Here is a 25,008-nt window from a genome sequence, read left to right as displayed (position 1 = left end):
AGCGGATTTCCAATTTGGTAGGATAAGCTCTTTATTTTGTGCCATCTTATACTTCAGTATTCTTTCCTCTTCCTCCCCAAGAAAGACAATGTTCACTAGGCAAACCCTGTCTGGTATCCTCTTAAACCTGGAGCAAGCCCCACTGCTCCTCAATATCATACCAGGAACCATTAGCCATGCATTGAAGAGACTGTTACTTATCATTGCAAGAGAGGATATCCTAGAAAGTCAATTGTCCCTCTTACTCTCCACCATTAGTGGGTCTACTACTGCTTCCTGTTAGAGGGCTGCAGAGGTCCTCTGTGATCTCAAGTAGCATCCTTTTCCCTTGTCAGTGTTATATTAGTGCATAGAATCCTATTTTTTGAAAACAAAACAAAACAAAGTTTACTTATGGCAGGTACAATTGTACTTGGTAAACTGATCTGTTGTTTAGTCTTGTATACTCAATCATGTACCAGAAAACCAGCTTTTAAAAGTATTTTGGAATTGGGCCAGGTGCTGGTGGTGCCTCATACCTGTCATCTTATCTACTTAAGAGGCTGAGATCTGAGGACTGCGATTCAAATCTAGCCCAGGTAGGAAAGTCTGTGACTGTATAATCGCCAATAAACTACTAAAACGCTGAATAGGAGCTGTGGCTTATGTGGTAGAGCACTAGCCTTGAGCAAAAGAGCTCAGGGACATTGTCTGGGCCAAGTTCAAAGTGGGTGCGTGTGTGCGTGTGCACACACACATACACATACAACTTTGAGTTAGAATTTTGATTACTGAAATTAAAAGTGGATTGTAGAAATACCAACACCCACAAAAACTTTCAATTAGAAAGGCTATTCTGGGGTTTTCTTTATGCAAGTTTGGGGGACTTACTACATTTCAGCTGACAGACTGTTTAATTAATTTACTTAGCATTCTAATGAGGATGAGCATAGATTCCACTCTGCACAGTGTGTCCTTCTGGCCCTTAATGCCCTACTGTGGAAATCTACACACCATTCAGAAGACAGATCTTTGGGACACTATCAGTGAACCAATCTCATATGCTGGTTTATTTGCAACAGCTTGAGGCTTATAAGAAAACAAAAGAAAACTACAGCAGTAGTAAAGAGTTAGTGGGCAAATAGTACAAATTGTCAGTAACTTGAGATTTTGTGATGCCCCCCTCCATTCCGCAGCTGTTTCCCAGCTTCACCAGCAGGTGGCACTATAATCACAGAACAAACATTCCACAGCATGGTAGGTAACTTTTATTTTTCTAGTATAATAATTTAAAGTATTTACACACTGCACACTGTCTTACAGATACTTATTCATATTCCTATGAACCACATCTAAAGATTTCTTTCTAAAGACTCAACACACTGGGGTAAAGAGGGGTTTTCAAGCACAATGGAGGACAAAAATTTTGAGTCTTTTAAAGACAGCCCTGTGGAGCATCTGCAAAACCCAGTGTTTCCCCCATGCTTTAAGCTCTCCTGGGAGACTCGTTAACAGCTACAGCCTATCCACGTGTTGCCATTATCTTGGTTAAGAAGGGTATCCTGGAACAACACGTACACAACATTTTCTCTAGGACCTACAAAAACCAAACCCAGTCCTTATCTTGAGAAAGGCTTGTATCTCCAAGTTATCTTGGGGACTGAAACGTTTTTTACAAAGACAATGATAAAGGGAGAATCAAGTCAGCAGATTGCCACTAATGCTAGCAATGCATGGTGCTCTTTATGCATTTTCCAGTTAAAGGACACACAATACAACCCAGTTTTGTTTTCCCAACTATGAGAGGGGGTTGTTTGGTTCACTCTGAAAAGGACATAGAAAAGTCTATCATTGATTTTACTTCTTTTACACAATTTGTACACATACAGTGGCTAAAATTATCCTCTATATTTTCCCTCCTATTTTACTCAGTTATGAGACAAAGCTGCTAGCTCACGACGGCTTCTGAACTTGGCACGTGGCTCTACCGGTGAATAAAGGCAGCTATGGTTCACAGCTCATGGTAGGTGAGTCCTAATCTAGCTTCCGTAATAGGATTTTAAAGGATATTTCAGAGTTAAGTTCCACCTCTTTGGAGTTGAACCTTTTCAGAGTAAGAATCAGGGTGCCTTCATTTTTTTCTACCAAGCTGGCTAAGATTATTCTACCATCATCACAGAGGCTTGGACCTTGAGATGAACTCACAATTCCACCAGTGAATTTTGTACTGGTATGTGAAGTAGAATGTCATAAAATGACAGATTTCTTTGCTGCCAGCCTGGGCTTCTGCCAGTGCCACTGGTCAATAGGCAAAAGGCATGGATGAGCCAAAATGAAAACATTATTTTGGTCTACATTAAGCTAAAATTATGAAAAGTACAAATTGCATCACCTTTTCAAGCTGAACATTTACATTTAGATGTCACAACCTAAGCCTACCTATTCTGAAGTTAACTTTGTTATTCTCGCTTCCTTTTCTTGTTATTTCCCTTTTGCAAGGGACGTCAGCAATGGATGTGAAAAATCAAGATCATTTTACTTCTGAGGGATTTCACTAAACAACCTAAACAACTGATATCCAATTACGGTTAAGAGGGAGAAATCTAAGGAGGGAAAAACTATTTGGGACACGCAATATTCAGCAAGAACACCAGGACTAGTGAGCATGCACAGTTAAGTGCTCACCAAGTCAGGTCAAGGAAGATTTTCTGTCCTAAGTGCTCTACTATGTCATGATGCATAGACACAGGCCGAGGACTGTGAGGAAGACAAGAGAGGGAAATGCAAGGAAGACTGGAGAGCTTTGTGATAAGGTCTGGGCCTCCATATCAGAAAAACTAGCAGAGTCCAGTCCTTGGTTGAGAAGGGCTTCCTGGGGGTGGACACACGCAATGGTGCTTGAGGCCCAAATAGCCAAAGAAAAAAAATGAAGCACATATGGGCCTCCATGAATTACAGTGGCAAAAACAAGGCATGGTTCCATTAGTAAATGTATGATTTCCTGTTTTGTTTAATGATGAGTAGTTAAAAGAGAAAAAAGTTACAATTTAAGCCAGGGCACAGAGGGAAATAAAGTCTAAGAGCTCTACTGAAGTTGACAAGAAGCCTGGTATTTACCCTATCACATTGCCATCACCAGACCTTTTTATTCCTACAGTAATAGTGGTTTCAGATGCGTCAACCTGAAATACCATGGGTGTTCATATGGACAAGCAGCATCGAGAGGAGCAAAGATTGCAGTGACATCCTTCTGCATTCTGAAAAAGAGACAGCTGTTAAGAGGACTCCTTATGGGGCTCAGTGTGTGAGAGTCAAAAGCACTTACAGTGGAAGAGATAACTGTCCTCTCGAGAGGGCAGAAGGGGTAAAGACGCCCTTCAGAGGGAAGGAGGCCACTCCACCAGGACGTGGCTGGTGACAGATCAGTAGCAATGGGAAGGGCAATGGGGAACAGCCAGAATAGCTACAAACAACTGGTCACCTGCAAAGGGAATGCTGTGTATGGTGTCTTTGTATGTGTAGTATACATAGTAACCAGGTACACACATAAATATTTAATATATAAAAAATAAAGTGCTTTCTAACAGGTCCCTAGGCAGGGACATTATAAAACATTTCACAAAACTGCAAAACAAAATTGATACAAGCAAAAGAACACTACATCCAACGTTATGTGAAAACAGCCAAACGCCTATGTACAATCTGGTGGTGTCCAGGACAAACATCCTGTCATATACATGGTATATACATATATACTCTTTCACTCAATATATTATGACAATATATATTTTAAAACTTTGTTATAGATAAAAACAACCACAACAACAAAACCAAAACAAAAACCGACGACCAACCCTACAAAAACACGAGAAGGATGAGGCATGTGAGTCCCAGGCTGCCAGGCGGGCTGCTGCCTCTGCGCGGAGTCCCGTTGCTGCTGCTGGGGAAGATGTGCCAGCGTTCCTTCCTCGGGTGCAGCGCCTCCACGTCCTCCAAGGCACTGTGGGCTGCGGCAGTGAAGTTGGCATCACCGGTGGTGAGCAGGTCAAAGACACAGGACTGGAAGTAGATGTCCTTCACAGGCATCTTCTCATGACACTGAGAGTTGGCAGTTTCCAGTGTGTAACCTGGCCAGGCTTGCACCAAGGAGGTGTGAGGCAGACTGTGCCCTATGATGGCAGACACCTGGCCCTGCCCGTCATCAATGCGCTCGCTCAGAGGGCAACCGTTCACACACAACTGCAGGTCCTGGCTTTCCTCATAGGACATGGCCAGCTCCTCTGGCATTCGAATGGCAAGGGTCAGATAACGACCCAGCTGTCTTACAAACACGGTGGTGCCTATGTAACGGGCGTGCATCTCCACGTACCGCCCGCTCTCCCTCTCTACGATATGGAGGCTCTTGGTTTCGCCATCCCCACCACTGGTGGTGCCATCCACAAAGGCAGCTGGCAGGTCGTCTGTCACAGCTTGGTACACTTTCTGGTCAGTACACTCATGGTGCGCTTTGAAGATGATGGTGATCTGTGGGAGAAACACGGGCAAGTTTAAACACATGGGAAGGAAGAACTCCATTCGGAGTTGAATGGCTGGAGACAGAATCTCCAACTTCAACTCAAAAAGTGCTGCTTCACAAATAAATGGTGAAAATAGAAAGTCCCGTGTGTTCAGAATGTAAATTTAACATGTATCCAGGGAATGTGAATCAGTAAAAAAACATGAACAAAAACGAACTCCCTTTCCAAAGACAGAGAAACATCAGTGTTGTTGTTATTGGGATACAAGCATTTCTTTTCTTCTTTTTTAATTTCTTTTTTTATTGGTTGTGGGGCTTGAACTCTGGGCCTGGGCGCTATCCCTCAGCTTTTATCTCAAGGCTAGCGCTGTACAACTTGAACCACGGCAACACTTCTGGTTTTCTGGCGGTTTGTTGGAGGTAAGAGTCTCACAGACTTTTCTGCCCAGGCTGGCTTTGAACCATCACCCTCAGATCTCAGCCTCCTTAGTAGCTAGGATTACAGGTACGGGCCACCGGCACCTGGCTTTATTCTGAATTTCTGTCTCCTTCCCCAAATGCAGAAGCCATGGCTCTGGCTTCCTTTCTAAGTTACATAGAAACCCAAAAGGAACCTGAAAGACTTAGGGAACATTATCTTGGCTGGAAAGTTGCTTTCTGTGAAGACTCCTCACTAGCCTAGCCCCATATATATCCATTCATCACTATGAACAGTATCAATATTGAGCAATGAAGGAGAGTTGGGGTGGGGGGAGTGTCAGCAACAGCTACCAATCATGTGACTCAGGAAAGATTTCTCTTAAGCCCTTAATCAAACGTTTCACATTACCAGCTAATCCCTGTGACATGGAAATCATTTGGCAAATACAGCTCCCAAGCGTTGGCAGAGACCAAAGACTCCAAACCTAGTTACAGCAAATGTTTTCTTCAAACAGCAGCAGGGTCCTTCAACTCCTCTAGCAGCTCCCCTATCAACTCTCAATACCTCACAGCCCCAAGGGAATGAAAAAGTCTCCCAGAAAACATAAAGGCTTCACTGCAGCAAACTCCTTTTTTCCCCTGTAGAATTCTTTAACTGGAACAACTATTTAATCAACCACCACCACAACAAAGAAACCCAAACCAAAAAACACTTGAACCTTCAGACACCTTTGTGTACAACATGGTGGGGGGAGAAAGGAAATGAGGAAGACAGGGGTTTCAGGGTCACACAGAGAGGGAAAGGGCTGGGCTGTACTTGGTAACTGAGGAAAACAGCTTCTTCCTTCTTCCTTTTGCAAAGTGATCAGGTGACTTCAGTCAAGAAGGAAGGCAGATAGATATTGGTGCAAACACCCTTCCAGCTCTGGCTAGGAACTAATCACAATAGACTCTTGTTAAAAAATGCCAGAAAATGCCCCCCCCCCCCCCCCTTATTTACATACTACCTTCAGATTATGAATAGATGACTATTGTTCTTCCCCTTCCCCCCCCCCCCCCCCCCCCCGCGCCACCTCCCAAGTCCTTTCTACCACCGTCAAGTTTATGTCTGAAGGCTTTCTCCAGCTCAGCCAGCATTTGCTCACACTATTTAATTCCACATGTTCCCACTGGTGCTACTTGACTGGAATTTTCCAGCCATTTCATTTTACTTCAGCCAGTTTTAGAGCCAGATCTGAACCAGCTGCACTGTAACAACTGGTTAAACTCATATCCGTTGTTTGCAGCTGCAACTAAAAGCCAGACAATGTGCTATGAGAGAATGCTGGGCTTTCTCTCTTCCTAATTACTTAGTCACAATTTGATTTCACTACCAGCCTTCTCATATTTCAACATCATCTTAACAACTCAAAGGAGGTGAACTAGAGATTTCAGGAAATTTGCTGTGCATCCAACCATAGTACTTTCCAGAGTAAATGGGGTTTTGAGCTAGATATCTAATGGGACTATAAAACAGATTTATTTGGTGGTTCTAAAATCAGTTTGACAAGTACTTTTCTTTCCCTCCCTCCCTCCCTTTCTCCCTTTCTTCCTTCTCTCTTTCTTAGGCACACTAGGATCTGTTGCAAGTGAAAAAGATTACCTCAAGTAAATTCTACACCTTGAGGGTGAAGGTTAGCAATAGAGGTGATAAAAATAGTCATGGACTTTTTATATAGTCACTATCCTCAACCATAACACACTCAAAGGTTGAATAAATTCTACAACAACTATTAGTTTAACCAACTCAGCATTATTTGCAAGAACCAGCACTTCAACAAAGACGATTTGCTTCTGTTAGGACAAAGCAGAGATACCCAATTCCAAACAAGTTTCCAAAAGGACAATCTAAATCAATAGTAAGATGAGTGAAATAGTTCTGGATGTCAAACCACGCCTGTGTTTTTTTCATTAAGCACACCCATTTCAACTCAGGAATCCCACAAGAGTCCTTTCAAGCACCTCAGGTTTGTGTCCTCTGCTATGCCTTTGACCCTACCTAAAATACCACACTACCGAGAATATCACATGAAGAAAGGCCTGACTGCTTCTCTAGCATCTGCACTTCTAAAATAATTTACTTCAGATTTTGGTGTCTTTCCATTTTGCTAGTAGTGTTTTTCTCAATGAGAGCATTATGGCAATACTTCTCTTGATGTTCCTTTTCTTTGTCCTATTGAGTGAGAGAATTCTCACACAAAGCATCTGCATAGAATTATCTTCTGAATCAACAAGCTGAGGCGATGAATTGATCCCAAAACATGAGCCAGTTTTCCTGAGATCACCTCTGTAGTTTAAATTAAGAGGTACCGAACAAGTATCTGGATATATCATCAATGTAAATGTAAAAAAGTCTGGTAATAGTTGCATATGACTTGAGTTTGGTAACAGAATTTCATTCCTCAGAACAATTACAATACAAGCTCATAAAAAGCAAGCACTCAGCTGTGAAGAGCAAGAAATTCATTTTCAGACCAGCTTCCTCTTAGAAAGTTAAGATTCGTTCGCTCTTAAAAGTTCTTACTTCAAAAACATTTAAAATTTAATTGGATGTTTGGAAGGTTTAGAAATTCCAAACATTTTCTATTTCCAAATAGCAGCCATCACAGCAATATTAAAAAAAAATTCCAAATTGTATTCTAAAGCTTTCATACAACATTTAAAAATTTAAAATAATCAGTTCTGCGGTTCACCCACCCTCCAAGAACTAATCCATATACTGTAATAACTCAATTTGGCACATCTGTTCTATGCCACACCATTTATTATTGATAGATGGCATTTCTGTGCATTTAAAACATCAATGCCTTTTGTTAAGCCTCCCCCTTCAGCCCTTCTCCACCCCACCTTACAGAAACTACTCTAGTTCTTCTCATTCATTTTTAATGTTTCATTCCTTGAGATCTTTGCCACCCACAAGGTCTATTAGGAGGAAAAAGACAGCAGCTACAAATCAACCTTTCCACACAAGAGGCAGAATACCTTAAGGTTTGTTGTGAAAGATCAAAATTAAGAGGCACCTGCTTCTCCTTTCCACTGGCAAACAAACGAAAGTACATTATGTGAAAATGAAGTACCCCATGAAGTACCCACTACCTCTCCATGAAATACAGAGATCTCTTTCCTTATCCTAACAGCCTTGCAAAATACTGCATACAGGGTATTTGGGGAAGAAAGATGGGGGGTTTGAACCTAGGGCCTTGCACTTAGAGGCATATGTTTACTACTTGAGCCACACCTCCAGCTTTAGGTTATCTTCAGATGAGGTCTTGTGCTTTTTGTCTAGTTTGGTGGACCACTATCCTCCTCCTTATGCTTCTGAATAGCTAAGCTTACAGAAGATGCACTACTGCAGATGGCCTATTTGTTGAGATAGAGGTTTCAGTAACATTTTCCCCTAAGTTACAGCTTTGAACCGTGATCCTCACAACCTTGGCCTCTTCAGCTCACATTACAAGTGTGAGTCACTGAATCCAGTCTGCACAATGGTTGATAGTAAAGAATTCTCCAAAGGATTTGTATTAATTAGCATGCATATATTTTGGAGGGAACATTTATCAGTGTTTAATCAGACCAGTTAGCACTGAAAGTACAAGGACCTTTGTAGAATCTTCAAATATCAAAACTGAACTTTAGAATGAGAAACCAAACAGCTTGTGGGTTAGGATGGGACTGAAAACTACAGTAAATACAAATTAGCTTGAACTATAGATAGAATTTTAATATAAACCTAGTTAAAATTTTGCTTATGTGAAGTTAAAATACATTTTATTTTATATAATTAGCTTATATGTTTATATTGTCATTTCTGAGTGAAATTATATATATGTATATATATATATATTTAAAAACAACAACAGTAGATTCAGCTGGGTGCTGATGGATCACACCTGTCATCCTAGCTACTCAGGAGACTGAGATCTGGAACAGCCCAGACAAGAAAGTCCATGAGACTCTTATCTCCAATAGACCACCAACCAGAAGTAGAGTTGTGGTTCAAAGTGGTAGAGTGTCCTGAGCAAAAAAGCTCAGGCCCAGAGTACAAGCCCCAAACCAACCAACCAACCAACAAAAACCCAAAGAAACCCAGTAGATTCTAACTACAAGTTTAAGACTGTTCTTGGGTCTTACACATAAATGTAATGTACAGCCTTGACAAGCAGTCCTCTAAAAAGAACATCAAAACCATTCTAACAAAAGTATAAACCTCAGAGAAGAAAAAGAAATATGCAGGCTTTATCTCTATCCCTAACACAATTAAATTTTACTTTGGATGGTTGTTTTTTCTGAGAGTTGAGAAATGAGTGACTAGGAAGCTGCTAAAGCCCCCAGAGGAAACAGAGTCCCTAGAAAGAACCTTTCTCGGTTGTCTCCCTGGTCCTCCTAAGTGGACAGTGGATGTCAGATGCAGCGGCAGGGAGGCAAGTCTGCTTTGGTTACATAAAAAATGGGGAGGAGACGTCTGCCTCTCGTCCTTTTGTGGGGCAGGGAGAAAAATACCAACCACACACATTTATTTAGAATGACTTTCTGTCTAAATAATTCCATGCAAAACCCAGAGGGCTTTTTTTTTTCACATGTACCAAATTTAACAAAACAACGAAAAAATATACTGAGCTGGAAATATGTGAGGTTATTGGCATTTTTTCTAAACAATTAAGGAAGACATATGTGAGGAATCTGTGAATTCAATATGCCAGAATATAATTTTACAGTTAGTATTAAGCCTACATATCAAATATCTGACATACAGAAACTTAAAGATTCATAAACAGTACAAGGTATTAAATACTTTTACTGGAGAAGATACTAAGAGTACATATGTCTACCCTAGACTTCTTTTAGGGCTTAAATGAAATTAAGAAATCTACCTTCAAAACAGATACCAACTACATGGGTTTCTCAACCCTTAAGACTGTTTCCACAGTGATCTCTTCTCAGAGCACTTATAAGATCCAAGGAAATGGAATGATCATACTTAATTCTTCAGTGTTGCCCTAGGTAATAAATACATGCAGGAACAGGGGCTGCCTTGACTGCTGGAGGGGTACTTGGCAGCAAATGGAGGAAGCAGCCGCTAAACCAAAGGGTAAGGACACCCACAGCTAAAGGCTGCTAGGGTGGTCCAGTGAAGCATGGAGCTCATTGGCTAGAAAGAACACCAAGAGTGAAGAAGCTGGTCTAGGAATGACAATGAAAGGGACAGGCACACAAGCACTGACAACTTTCAGGAATAATTTCTATACACTTAAAACAAGAGGCAGGGAAATTGGCTACAGTCCTGTGTTAAGCTTGAGGAGAAAGGGTCTTCAGGTTTGTAAGTCTTGGCTATTGTAACAATTCCAAAAGGAATTCTTCCTCGGCTTGTCTGATAGATAGGTTTAGACTTTGCACTGTAAGGAGGCTGTAACACGTAGGAAGTCACGGTGCTTCTACAGGTGAAGGTAAGCAAGCACGTGTAGACACTATTGTAAGCCAAGGCTGCCCCAGCCTTTCAGACTAGAGGCCAGAAGCATTTCTCAATGTTGAGAGTCTGAGCTGTTGGCAGTAACTCTCAGCATGCCAGAATCTGCCCCAGCAGCTCTTGCCTCCAGGTATCCCCTCCTGATGGAAGTGGGGGGCAGAGACACTGAGCTGGAGCTTTGTTGGAACCTTAGGCAAATGCTCCAGGCCTAGGCTCATCACTGTTATTCCCCAAATTGATGGGAGGGAAACCATCACCCTTTCGATCGCTGCTCAGCACAAGGAAGTACATAACCAAATAAAAGGCTGTGAAGGCCTTACAGTACACACAGACCTGGTCACTTCTACATTCAATTCAGGCCCTTCCCCCTAAAAAAAAGTGGGGGTCACAGAAAGGTGGAAGGAGCAACAAAAAATCCAAACAACTACCCAATCAACCAAGCAGTCACTACCACCAAGAACAACAAAACAGGCTCTTTGGGAACTCAGGAATGAGGTTAGAAGCAGTGACGACGCATTTCAAAACGCCAGCTAACTGGAATGCTACTCACCATGACATTTTCTCTTGGCAGTACCTCATGTATGTAAATGAATGTGCACATACCTTGAGTGGAAAGATGAAACTCCCCTTCCCTAGTCTCTACAATCACCACACAGCAGATGAGAAGTAGTTAATGATGTCATATCAACTCAATCCACAGTGCACATACTATGTTCCGACATGAAACAACTCCATCAGAATTAAGATAAATGTTCTTTTGGCTCAAAACTCTTGCAATAACCTGCTAAGTGGAGCATAAAAAAGAATTCCCTTCTCTGAGCTGAGGTGCGCAAGTAGTAGGGGGTCCTGAGTTCTAGCTCTCTCTCTCACACACACACACACACACCTCTCCTCTACTATCCACAGAAGCAGTTTCACTTGAGTTGTCTTGATCCAACAGTACCAGGTGTTTACTGCAAGGCTGTCCCATTACTAGCTTGCATTTTAGATGTGTGTTAGCTACTCTTATTACTTAATACTTAAAACCTGAAGAGTTTCAAAGTCCTTAGGTGACTCCACGCATGAGAACACAAAATTTAAAACAGTGGAAGAGCAAGTTCTACTACAGTTAAAACAAATAAAGACAAAATGGGTAAGGTAGCAGTTTTCATTGTTCAACACTGTAGGTAACTCCTTTTACATGCCACATTCCACAGAGGCAGAAATTGTTTGGTTAGCATTAATGGAAGCCAACAAAAAAAAGTCCCCACTATCCAGTGTTTCCTTCTTGCCCCTTTCCCTCAAAATGTTGACTCAAAGAAAACTTAACCAGGCAGAGAGATACATTTGGACATGTGACAGAAAAACAAGTTCTGACTCTCAGCTGTGTATCAGACTTGGCTTCCTGCCTCTGGTTTAAAGTATGGAGGAGTGTGGATTTGTTTTAAAGCAGCAAAGGCCCACCACACCCTCATGGAATCCTGCCTAGCTTGGACAGACCTTTGGTTAATTTCACTTACAAATGGAGGATTCTGAAGGATTCTTCCTCCTTCCAAACCACATCTGGGAAGAAGCAGTGGCACTGTTAGGGAGATTACAAAGATGGTAACTGACTTCTTACCTAAAGTATTACTATTTTTTTGGATTGGGTACTCTTCCTGAGCTCTTTTGCTCAAGGCTAATGTTCCCACTTTGAGGCACAGCACCATGTCAGGTTTTCTGCTAGTTAATTGGAGACAAGAGTCTCACAGACCTTCTTGCCCTTGAACTGTGTGTGATCCTTAGATCTCAGCCTCCTGAATAGCTGGGATTACAGGTGTGAGTCACCAGCACCTGGCTTATCTAAAGTATTTAAAAGCACATGGAAAGCATAAAGATATACCTGTGTGAACAGTATAGCAGAAATAACCAAAGTGGGCCAATACATCTTACAAAATGAATGATCTTTCACACTTACAGGTTTATTATCTAGCTAATAATTTCTCCTTTCCTTGATTTCTTTCACCACAAGTACTTGGAAATCTTTTTACTTCCAGGCACTTTATTGAAACTATTATAAAGTGGTGTAGTTCCTGATACTATGATCTTATAATCCAGTACAAACAAGAGCCTTATAGGCAACAGGAAAGGACAAATGAGAACACTGGCTCCGGAAATTATAGCTGAGTTCTATGCTTCTAAAATCCATTCTTTAATATATCAGAACTGTTTCTAAAATAAGGTGAAAAAGGCATGTATAGTTTGGTTCCCTGAGGGTTTAAACAATGAGATGGGTCCCTGAAAAATGATTACAACAGATAATTATCAACATAAAGGAAGATAAACATGAGGGGCCATCTTGACTGCGTAAAATGAAAAAAAAAAAAAAAAACTATGCCAAGTCCCAGGAGTAAAAACTGTCCCTTGGAAAAGCAGCCAACTTAGGAAGGGGTATGCCCTGGGAAATCATGTGAGCTAACCTGTAGCTGATCTCTCTGGCCTATTCTCCTTCCTGTTCATGACACTCATGTCAACTTGCTAAATAATCTCTTGGAATCAGCCCACTACAAGGATACTCAGTAAACCTCTGAGTAAATATACAGATCCATACTTTTCTACTGATTCTTGCAAATTTACGTGCTTAGACTGAAGCAGAGGCTACAGTCACTCCATGTCTCCCACACAGTGGTTCCTTTAATACTTAGGGCTGCAGATCACGAAATGAATCACACACTTATGGGACACTTGATTAGACTGAGAAGGGCATTTTCTCACTGGTTCCCAGTATGCCTCAACCAACTTTATTAACATCACGATATAAAGTTAGGAAAATTTTAAGTAATACATCCCCAAAAGCAAGAATTACCTGTAAAACACACATTTTCCTAAAAACAAGTAAGAAATTTGACAGTTATAAGGATTATTTACAAATGTATCTATAAGACAGTGTATCTGGAAGAAAAACGATTTCTCTATATATTCTCAAAGAAAATGTCATTCTCCCTAACCTCCACAACACTGTCACATACAAGAACAGTAATGTCCGTACCTTGCAACTACAATTCTGCCAATGGGAGGAAGGAACATCTTAGTCTATAAAGCTAATAGGAATCACTAATCCGTAGCACACATAGTCTTTGCAGACATACTAAAAACATAATGGGTTATAAAATCTTGGCTCCAAAAACTACTAGGTTTGAGGTCAACAGAGGACAGATTTCCAAACCTTGATCCAGAGATATGCTTAAATGACAGTTGAAAGCCTTTGCAATGCAGGCATGTCTGGCTCTGATTTTGTAACCAACAGAAAACGATCCAGAACACTGATTAACAGGCCCATATGCTGTTGTAGAAAAAATATAAACACACTAAGGGTCAATCAGTACAGAAAAGTGGACACACCTCATGATCTAGGAGCCTATAAACAGGCAGATATTTCATTTCAATGGCGAACTGTTATATAGAAATTGAGTAAGGTATTAAACCATAAACATGCTGTTTCTCTACATCTCTACTGAAAGTGTAAGGAACTTCTGAGAAAGTATCTGTAGAATTTGAGACTAAGGGATTATTACAGAAATAGAAAATACATAAACACTCCTGATGTGCCCATTAGGGCCTACTGCTTCTGACAGGCACTGAGTACTACCCATGGGATTATCAGGAGCTGGCAGATGATGGCAGGGGCAAGAACATTCAAAACACCCCAGCATGTCCACTTACTAGGCCAACAGTCATCTGGTTTGGTCAAGCACAAAGAGCACACTCACTCTCCAAATTCACATTGCCTTAGGGAAAACTCTTTTTCCTCTTCTTTTTCAAGGAAGAAGCACAGTAAAATACATAGAAGATCTGGAATAAGGCCTGATGTTGTTCCAATCAATTCCTCTACTTCTTATTTTGTTTCAATGATGGAGAGTAGAAAGAATGTAGATGATTTAAAAATTTTAAAATGTAACCTGGTATTCATTCATGCTATGCAAATTTGTACAACTGAGATAAATCCTGGTTCTATTGATTTTAATATATGCTACTAGGAATTCATTTATAAAGTACAAAATCATTTCCATAGAATAAAGAATTTACTTCCCAATTGCTTTCTCTGATTATGGCTGATTCTCATAGAGCAACTTTGTTTATGTAGACATTCACAGATAAACAGAATAAACTAGAGTTGATTCTGGGAGGGCAGCAAAGAATGTGAAAGAGAATGAGAGAAGCCAAACATCTCCACAGATGAGCTAGTTCCTGTGGTATACGTTGAGACACAAGGGATTTATTCACATGTGTCTGTGGGATACCTTCTCCCGCCCAACAAGAAAAATTGCTCTTTCTCCCACTGTAGATAACTAACTCTGCCAGATCTAAGCTTGTCCCTCTCATTTCAACTCTCCCTCAGTTACCTGCATGCCTGCAGCTGCCTCTCTCAGCCAAGATGGGGAAGATGGCCCAGAGCTGATGTGGATCTCAGCCAAGGTGTGTAGGTGTGCCAGAAACCCTGGCAGCCTTGGGGTGGAGAGATGAAAAACCTGCCCTGGCTTCCTCTTCACGAACACGTCTACTCAAGCTGGCCAACTGGTACAGATTCTCCAGAGAGCATGAGAACAAGCAGGGTAGTGGATGGCATAAAGAAAAACAGTGGCCCTGAAAAAGCATACCTGCACATACCATGAGTGCTAGTAAAATAAGCCCTACCTTCCCAGGGAAGTGGGCAGAGGTCAGTGGACAAGGGGAGTTGAAGCAACACCAGACTGAAGGCTGATGTGCTTTTAAAAATCACCATTTAATAAAAATCATTGTTTATCACGTGGAAAAAAGGCTTCCCTTACAACCTTTAAAATACAGATAACTTCATGTTCTTTCATTCTGTTTCTTAGATTGTGTGTGTGTACTTCTGATGAAGGAAAGGGGAGTGCTTTGGGAACAGGAAGCCCTCACTAAGTGAAGTTTAAAAATGGCTTAAGAAATCAGGCTCCCAGAACTGAGCTGCGTTTGTGACCAGACACGGCAAAATACCTTGGATCTTATGCTTCAGTATACAGATGAAAGCAATGAAATGAATGGGTATTTAAATAAAATACTACCACTACAAAACCTGGCCAGCCAACACTTGTTCAGATAAAATACTTGGCCATACAAGGATGCTTTAGTATCTACAATGCATCGTTGGCCACATAAGGATGCTTTAATATCTGCAATGTACCATACTGGTTATTCAATACTGCTTTATGTATGTGCTTGTTTTCAGTAAAGTTGTGTTATGGTTAGGGGAAGTATCTTGCCTCATCCTTACAGCCCACCTCTCACTCCCCAGAAAACTTTTTGACATGTTACTTCCTGATGATGGATTTAATCATTGAGAGGTGAATGGATTGTTGAGGGCCCTGTCCTATCAATGTATGATAGCATTACAGGGAGGGGACAGAAGTAGGTAGGGCCCAGTTGGAGGAAGTAGGTAGAGGGAGGGGCACACGGTAGAAACAGAACCTTGTCTCTGGCCTTTCTCTCTGCTTTCTGTCCATCATATTATGACAAGACTTTGCCATGTACTTCTGTTGCCAAGATATTCTGCCTTGACTCTACCTAAAGCCACTGCTTTAATCAATCTTAGACTGAAACCTCTGAAACAATTTTTCCTCTTTAAACTGTTTCTTCCAGGTATTTGTCACTGTGACAAAAAGTCTAACACAAGCTGGGACTCACATGAAAAAATCCTTTTGAAATACATGTGTATACTATACACAGTACACCCAAGGGAAAAATCAGATCTTGTTTAGAACTTATTTTGTAAGACATGCTTTTTACCTCATATGCTATTTCTTCTTAACATGCGTAATAGTTATTAAAGTGTTTATTTGACCCTGGGTAGGTAAGAGTGTATTATAGATTTTTAGACCTTTGCTTAGTTTCACCAGCATGTACCATACCAACTTTGAGACAGACCATCAAGAGTAACCTTTCAGATGCTTATAGGGCCCTGGAGAGACTTAAGAGAAAGAAAGGGGCAGAAAACAATAATGAAAAACTCCCAACAACTATGAGAGGTCCTGAAGCCATTCAGCAATTTGCCTCTGATACAACATGGTCACCAGATGTGTCAAAATACTTTCGAACAGTGTAATTAAACAGCCACACACTCTCCTTGCCTTCTTGAATTCAGGCCAATAGACCAGGTTTTTTTTTCCCCTCTTCTTTTTTGAAATGGGTAAAACCTTTGTTAGTTGCCAAATAAAAGGCTAATACAAAATTATACTCTCATTTGTTGCAATGAAATCATTTTAAGTACCTTGGTGTGCATTGTTCCACTGATATAATATTGTACAAGGTTACTGGGTGTCCCTCAAATATTTTCACCATCATCAGTAAAATGTACAGAACTTTCGAGTCAAATGACAAAAAGAAGTGACATGTGATTGGAAGGAAGGCATGGAAAATACTATTTCCAAATGCACCAGCTCTCATTAGTCTCTGTAATCTTAATCTGAAGTGATCCTTCCAAGTCCTTAATTATTTGAACAACTGCTGATAACTTTCCCATTCCCAAGACAATTTGCAATGATTATTCTCAGGTTTTTAGATGCCCCGCAGATCTTCAGCAACAATAGATTTTGGTTATGATCTATCTTATAACCTCACAATGGTGTATTTTCATAATACGATTTAGAGTAAATAATGTGAGATAGAGCTATGAAAAAATACTTGCTTACATATAAAAACCATAGGAAGAAAAGTAAGTTGCAGAGTTTGGTAAGGCAAAAGGTAAACTTGAGCTTTTACTGGGAGTTAAAAGATAAAGAGTTTGGAGATCCCCTAAGATGTCTGGACCAATGTGCATGTCATCTTTGTTCAGAGCAATGACTTCTACTTTTAGATTTGTGACATCTCTAGGAGTCTCCAGGTATCTCCTAAAGTGTTATAAAATCCTTCTGTCGCACAAAATGCCACATAAAATAATGTTTAAATTCATTTAAGACAATATGCCATGCATTTTAAGATAAGGAAAGGTGACCTGGAATCCAAAGAATAGTCTTAAGGATTTTAAAAGCATGATCCTTGTCAACTGTATTTCAATCTAACCCAACTTAAGGTATAGTATACTTAGGAAATTAAAGTAAGATGAGATGGTCTGTGTGCAGTTTTATGGCTGGGGAAGAAAGGGAAGAGAGTGGTTTACTTAGAACACTATTTTAATAGAAATCATGATTTTATCTAATAATGATTAAATCAGCACTAAATTAAATCAGCAGCTAGAAACCTCTCCAACTACGTCTGCTAAGACAATGGTGCACTGAAGTTGGTGTCAAGCATCTCTGTACATTATCAGCTTCTTTGATACTGACAAACATGGACTACAGACACTGGGTGGCAGGCAGGCAAGTATGACTCAATTTTGCCAGTTCTTCCCTTAGCTTCTGATTTAAACTGTTAACCTGCAGCCATGACATTGCATGAGGTGAATATATCATTGTTCCACAACACTCAAGTCTTTAACTTCCTTGGTCAGTAAGAAGTTAATAACTAAAACACCATTATGGGTTTGACACTGGGAAGCAAGGTTCATGGCCATTACATTCACTGTAACTTTTTGTTTTTTAAACTGTGAAAATACCATACAGAGGGGTTACAATTACATGAGCAAGGTAATGAGTATGTTTCTTATCAAGCATTGTTGCCTCTTCCTTTGTTTCCCCTTCCCATCCCTTCCCATCTCCCTCTCCGACCACCTCCGCCCCCTCTGCGGCCTGCTCTCCCTCCACACACCCCCCCCCCCATTCACTATAACTTTTAAAGCCCCAATAAAGTATGTTTCTTGATGGGTCACTGCCTTAAGCTTGACACCTTCCCTTATCCAAATCACCCACTTCAGTTATCTAATAAATCTGAACATAGTTCCTTAAGAGTCACACGCATATGCACTCAAAAGGTATTACTGAAAAAAAGGGACACATTTTTTTCATTAAGTAAGCTTGCCTTTTCTCCCTGGAGAACTCCATTTCAATGTTTACTTTTTACTCTTCATATCACTGCCCACTTAAATTTAGACCCACATTCTAGAACAAATTCCCTACTAAACAATTTTTATTTAATCTTTTACTAGCTCTGTAATTGCTATCCAAGAAGACAAAGTTTTCTCTAAACTAGGCCATTTATAATAGATTTCAAAAGTTGTCTGAAGAACTGAACATCTGCAAGTCATGCGCAGAAAGAAAAAGAAAAAGTAAACTTGCCTTGTTTGTAGCAGTAGCACTGGATCCAGGAACTACGGGTACATTTGTCACTTGAACTGAAAGATAATTATTATCAATGAGTGGCCAGGCACCTTCTACTTTGCATGTTTGGAAGTGATCCTTGAAAGTTCTAAGGTGAGGATCTCCAAACAAGCCACAGAAAAGGAAGTTGGGAGGGATCTGGTCCCCTCCCCTGTGTTCTCTGGCTCCTGTGTGGCTGTGATAATTACAAGGATCATGGGTCACTTCCGGGTTGGTAGAAGATGTGGGTCCATCCTTGGAGCAGTTCCTCTGGCTCATGAGGTCACTGATACCTAACACAGCAGAATGGTATACTAGATTGCCACGGCAGGCTTTTGAAGTTCGCTGGGTGCAGCCAGCATAGGCACGCAGTGCCTTGCAAAACTCAGAGTCAAAGCCGTCAATGGCAGAGTTCAGGTGTGAAGTCAGGGACACAAAGTCTGTGGTACACTTTTGGATTCGGCATTGGGCTGGCTGTTGGCAGTCACCTATGGGAAAGAAGAAAAACCAAACATGTGTAAATGCTTCACAACTTCCTGAGCTACATGAGAAAATGACATTGACATTCTCCTCTGGGAACTGTCTGTTCTAGTTCATATACTCCTATTTTAAGAGTCCTTCAGGAATAGGGTTGTGTTATCCTTACACGTCCCTCAAGTTAAGGCACTGTGAGAGAAGCTGCACGCAGTGGGTTAAGCTTAAAGCTTCAAAACATGGGCCTTCATGCATGAATCTGAGTCAGGTCTACTGTTCCTTGGTTAAAATTACAAGGGATAGTAATATTTTATGAATTTTGCTACACTTATAGAATTCGACAAAGATTCTTTTGCACTAATGCAAAGGTGAAGACATGAACTTTGTTTTGATTTTAAAACTGTAATTTGCTTTGGAAAGCTTTGTAAGAGCAGCACTTTGCAAGAACTATGATTAAAGCCTTTACCTTTGGGGAAGGGGTAAAATCCTAAATTGTAGTATAGATATTTAAAAAAATTTTACTTGACTCATAAGGTTACAGGATCAGAATATTAGGGCGAAAATCTTAGTACTAAGTTATTCTTCCTTCCTTGAGGCATGTTAGCAACAAACATGGTCACAATTTTCTCGTTTCTATAAAAATGTCAATTCTCTGCTTACAAAAAAAAAAATGGATTCATTTGATCAAAACTTGTATTACTTTTCTTCATAAACATCCAGTGCTGTCACCTCAGTATACCAGCTCTCAAGCAGATTACAAGTGCACTACATTAAAAAGTATACAAAATCAATGATGACCTCCATAATTTTTAAAATGCAATTAGAGATCTATAGAGCAGAGAATTAGTAATTATATATCAACTTTACTTCTCCCCTCAAACCCCTCTAGCACAACGCCCTATGCTTTGAAAAAAAAAAAAACCAAAACCAAAAAACCAACCCTTCAAATTAACTTTTTTTTTTGTCAGCAGCCTATCAAATAACAATTTATAAAACACAAGAAAAAGAAATCACAAGAACTGTGAACACTACATTACTCATATCTGCCAATCAGTTTAACAATTCTGTTTCACAAAATTGGAATAAAATTACTGAAAGAGAAATACTTTATCATCAACTGCAGATTTTTACGGGAATGAGCTGTCATATATATTTGTCTTACTAAGTTCTTTTCAGGCTTTTAAACTACAGAAGTTTCTTAATTTCTCAAGTTGGATTAGGCCTCTCCTTTGAGAAATGAGGTGGTACTAAAAGTGACCTCCAAGCATAAAGTGTCTTAGAAAATTTAAGGCCAGTGGATTATGCATTTGCTCATTCGTTGTTTTTCTGCAATGGTCTGCATGAGGCCCAAACTGGCTTTAATTACAGATTCTCCTGCCTCAGCCTCCCAAGAACTAGGATTACAGGCATGGATCACTCCTGGCTAACATTAGTGGTTTATTTTTATTTTTTTGATTTGTCATGGGGCTTGAACTCTGGCCCTGGGTGCTGTCCCTCATCTCTTCAGCTCAAGGAGAGTACTCTACCACCTGAGCCACAGAGCCACTTCTGGTTTTCTGGTGGTTAATTGGAGATAAGAGTTTCAGGGAGGGCTGGGAAGGTGGTTCAGTGGTACAGCGCTTGCCTTGCATGCATGAGGCCCTGAGTTCGATTCCTCAGCACCACATAAGCAAAAGGAAAAAAAGCCAGAAGTGACGCTGTGGCTCAAGTGGTAGAGCGCTAGCCTTGAGCTGAAGAGCTGAGGGATAGTGCCCAGGCCCAGAGTTCAGGCCCCATGACTGGACCCCCCCCCCCTGCAAAAAAAAAAGTCTCAGGGATTTTCCTGCTGGGGGCTTTGAATTGCAATCCTCAGATCTCAACTTCCTGAGTAGCTAGGGTAACAGGCGCAAGCCACTTGCACCAGGCTTAGTGGTTTACTTTTAAATACATAATTGTTTGAATGTGGTTCAAATAGTACAGTACTTGCCTGATGAGGCCTTGAGTTCAATCTTTAGTACCATATATGTGTATGCTTGTATGTGCATATATGTATGTATATGTATTTCAATAAATATCAGAATATTATCAAGATTTTGGACTTCATCTGGAAAAATTTATCAAACATTAATCCTAATATTGTGTTAGAAAGACATTTTAATATTTTTAGTAGCAAACTGCTTTTAAGTTTGAAATAAACAGCCAGCAATCTATTTCTGGCTTTACTTAGAAGAATGGGGGGGGGGCTCAAACTCTGATAACAACTCTATCATTTAAACATTTGAAAGACTAAACAAGAAAAATATTATACCCTAGATTTCACATTCATTTTAACTGCAATATAAGGTAACAGCAAAATTATTACTATCTTTTAATTTTTTTTTGCCGGCCCTGGGGCCTGAACTCTGGGCCTGGGCTAAGACTAGCACTCTACCACTTGAGCCACAGCACCACTTTTGGCTTTTTCTGAGTAGTTTATTGCAGATAAGAGTCTCATGGACTTTCCTGAGCAGGGTTGGCTACGAATTACAATCCTCTAATCTCAGCCTCCTGAGTAGTTAGGATGACAGGCGTGAGCCACTGGCGATTGTTGCAAAATTAATTTTTAATAGTTTTGGACCTAAAAATTTATAGCATTTTACAAAAATCATTTTAGAAAAGTCACAAAACCACTGTCATATATTTGGCCTGTTTTATGCTTGCTTGGTCCAAAACTGATAAAAAAAATAGCTCTAATCTTTACAGGATACCGTTCTCCACAACAGATTATACCATTTTCAGTGAAAAACAAAGCAAAACAACTAACTGAAAAGCAAAAATGAAACAATGTCAAAACCTCCTAAAAGGCAATACAAGCCATTTTACAGATGGGAAAACCAGCAAATGGTGTTAAAGGCCTTGAGCTGGTAGGATTGCACAGCTGCTCTGAGCCAGCATGTGACACCTTTTCTCAAATCTTGTTTACCTTCTACCATAGGCCATGTCTTTATTTAATTGCATAACAACAGTATTCTTGACAGCTGAACAAAGGACTATTACTTAAAAAAAAAATCAGATTCACAGCAAGAAGAAAACAAAAACAGGGCCAAGATCACTCAGTAATGAACTCTTAGACTACAAATGACAGCACACGCAAGAACTTTCCGCTAAACTTGCAGGGCCTATTTGTTCTTTTTATGGTCTATAAAATCTATCCTAGCATACATTTACTTATAATTACTTCAAATAGTCATAAAATACCAAAAGTAAGAATAGCATGGAAATCAGGATGGAATGGTGCAGAAGGTAAAGGGAAACACAATTTGGCTTCTGAGCTCCTTTTCCTCTTTTCTTCCCCACCCTCACTCTCAAGCTTTCCCGTTTGCCTAACAAGTAGGTGCTGATGGCTCTGAGAAATTACACACAAAACAGAACTCTAGTTCTTTTTCGAGAAGCCATTTGAAGCAAGAGATGACTGGAGGGAGGAGGGCTAACCAGAGAGAAAATGCTTCTGGGTCAGCATTTTCAGCTGCATTTCAGGCTCTGGATAATGACTAATTTGTAGCATACACCCAGAAATATCCAGGCTTCATGAATTTATAATGACAATGCACACTTTGCCTGTTACAGGCGGTAAAGTAAGCCGTCTGTCAAAATGCCAAGACAATGCAGAGCAGAAACCATCTCAAGAATGTAGCCAAGAAGGCCATGAAGTATATAAGTAAGCAAGTAACTCCCATACCACATCTCTATTCAGAAACTGCAGAGGTTTGTTTAAAATAAAATTTAAAACATGTATGCATATGTAAATAAGCAAGAGCCATTTCCCAGGGGCAAGATTTGAAAGCTGCACTTACACATTTTTCTGTATGAGGGGAGATCATCCATAGTTGCTGTGACAGTATTTTCAGGCTAGATATTGAAAGTGCTAAAGGATTTGTGGCTCTAGAGCTTTCATTTCATCATTTTTTAATGAGTCACACTTAAAAGGCCTCACCATTCAAGGCAGTTTCCTTAATGCCAGGACTGCATGTGTGAATTTGCAGCACAATTACCAGTTTATAAGAAAAGAAATGAGATATGCTGAAGCTGAATTGAGTGAAATGGCAGGGCCATATGGGGTGCTGAGGCAAATGATATGGATCCAGACATAAAACATATGCTAGTCCATCTGCAACGGGCACTTGCTAGGCTCTCTACTCTGGGAAACAACCCTTGCATCTCAATAGCACCACTCTTTAAAGAGACTTCTCAGAAAGAGCCTTCTTTCTATAACCAGATTAATTGCTTTACTCCAACAAGTTGTCCACAGAAATCAAGACTCACCGACTCTGTGCTAACCTGAATAGTGACTAGTGTCGACACACAAATACTGAGAAAGGCCTCATGTTCCAAATCTAAAAACTAAGCTGCCTTAATTTGGTGATTTTGTGAGCCTTTAAGCAACCAACCTTCTTTAGGCCTTTCATGGGTGGCAAAGAATTTTCAAGAACCACATTCCAGTCTCATCATAGGGCTACGACAATTATGGGAAACAATATCTAAGCAGCCAATGGGGGCTTGCTAGCTCGCAGTCTAACTTAGCTATTTCCATTTCATAAAACTCACTTTTGCATTATGGACACATTCTTTTTTCTTCCACAAAGAACACTTACTAATGTATCCGTTGGTACATTAATAATTTTTCCAGATATTGCATGCAGATTGATACTATTTTCTAAGATTACTAAGCTAAAGCATTCATGTTCTAAAACTTAATAGTTTTTTTTTATTAAGACTTCAGTCCATTTCTCCACATGACAGGGTGAAAACGCAGCGGCAATTTTACATCACAATGCAAAATTACACAAAGCACATGAAGCCCCATCTTTCCATGACACCTTTTCCTGTACTCCTTAAAAGACCTTCCTGATTTTCAGTGAGACTGGTATGACTGAATAAGGAACAATTTCTCTGCACAAGTTGGCTGGCATCACAGTGAAGGACTTTCCCAATCTGGGCCTTGCAACTGCTGTTCTAGACAAACCTGGGTCAAAAAAAAAGGACTGAAGAAAAAAGAAACTCATCTAAGGCTCTGGTTCTCAAACATGGGGGATAATTCCTCCTTCAGTATTGGCACTCGGGAAAAATTCCGTGTCTAGGCAAACGCCTGAAGAAAAAAAAAAAGAAAAAAAGCAGCGCCTATTTGTGAGAGGGCCCACAGGCAGGTTTATTTCCCTAAGAAAACATCTCTGCGAGCAGCGTCTGCAGGCAGGACCGCCGGCCTCCGGAAGGCGGCCGCTGTCACCCCCCTGCACGGAGCCCCCTAAAACACGCGGCCAGTCACGAACCCGGGTTCCACCCCCCCTACCCTCCCCCCAGGGGCCACGCGCTGAATTCAAAGCAGCTTGGACAAAACCTACAACTGAAACTTAAGTAACTTCGCGACGAACCTCGGGGTGTTCAAACTCAGGGGGTTGGGGGGAAGGAATCTCTCCCTCTGGTGCAACTGCTCGGCCTGGCCGCCACCCCCCGACTCCAGGGCGGCCGCCGCACAAGGCTCCTTGTCTCCGCTCCGAGGCGGCGGCGGCGGCGGCGGCGGCGGAAACCCGATCCCCGCCTGACTTTCGGTAAACACCAAGACCGAGGGCAATAAAGCATCCGGAGCGTTTGTCTCGGGGGGCTACAAGCCCCCCGCCAACTCACTACTCGGCTGCGTGCGGAGGGAAGATGAAGCGGGGAGGGAGAGCGCCCCGGGCGCACGGTCGGGCCCCAGCGCCCCGGGTGCCCCGCACGGGGCCGTGGGTCCGGCTTTCTCGAAGGTGCCAGTCGGGGAGAGGGCCCCCCAGACCTTTCCCGCCCGCTGCACGCCACCTGATGGGGCGCCCCGCGGCCCGAACCGGAGGGGAACAAAGCCCGGGCCGCCCCCCTCCCCGCGCGCGCCGTACCTGCGTGGGGCAGCCCGAGGCTCAGCA

The 25,008-nt window shown here is 41.1% G+C and overlaps 1 protein-coding gene across 1 annotated transcript; it reads right to left on the bottom strand.

Annotated features, from left to right (window-relative positions):
- Window positions 1-1,224: 1,224 nt before the first annotated feature.
- On the bottom strand, window positions 1,225-25,003 carry Rgmb (repulsive guidance molecule family member b; the record flags this gene model as incomplete). The annotated part of the gene is made up of 3 exons (XM_013022016.1): window positions 1,225-4,503; window positions 18,605-19,113; window positions 24,982-25,003. Coding segments are annotated over 3 exons (1,200 nt in total), but the record flags the coding sequence as incomplete, so codon positions are not given.
- Window positions 25,004-25,008: the final 5 nt, after the last annotated feature.

The sequence above is a fragment of the Dipodomys ordii genome, unplaced genomic scaffold (genome assembly GCF_000151885.1).
Source record: "Dipodomys ordii isolate 6190 unplaced genomic scaffold, Dord_2.0 Scaffold59, whole genome shotgun sequence".
Classification (NCBI taxonomy): Eukaryota; Metazoa; Chordata; class Mammalia; order Rodentia; family Heteromyidae; genus Dipodomys; species Dipodomys ordii.
Note: the sequence above shows the minus strand (reverse complement) of the source record. Positions and strands in the feature narration are given on the sequence as shown.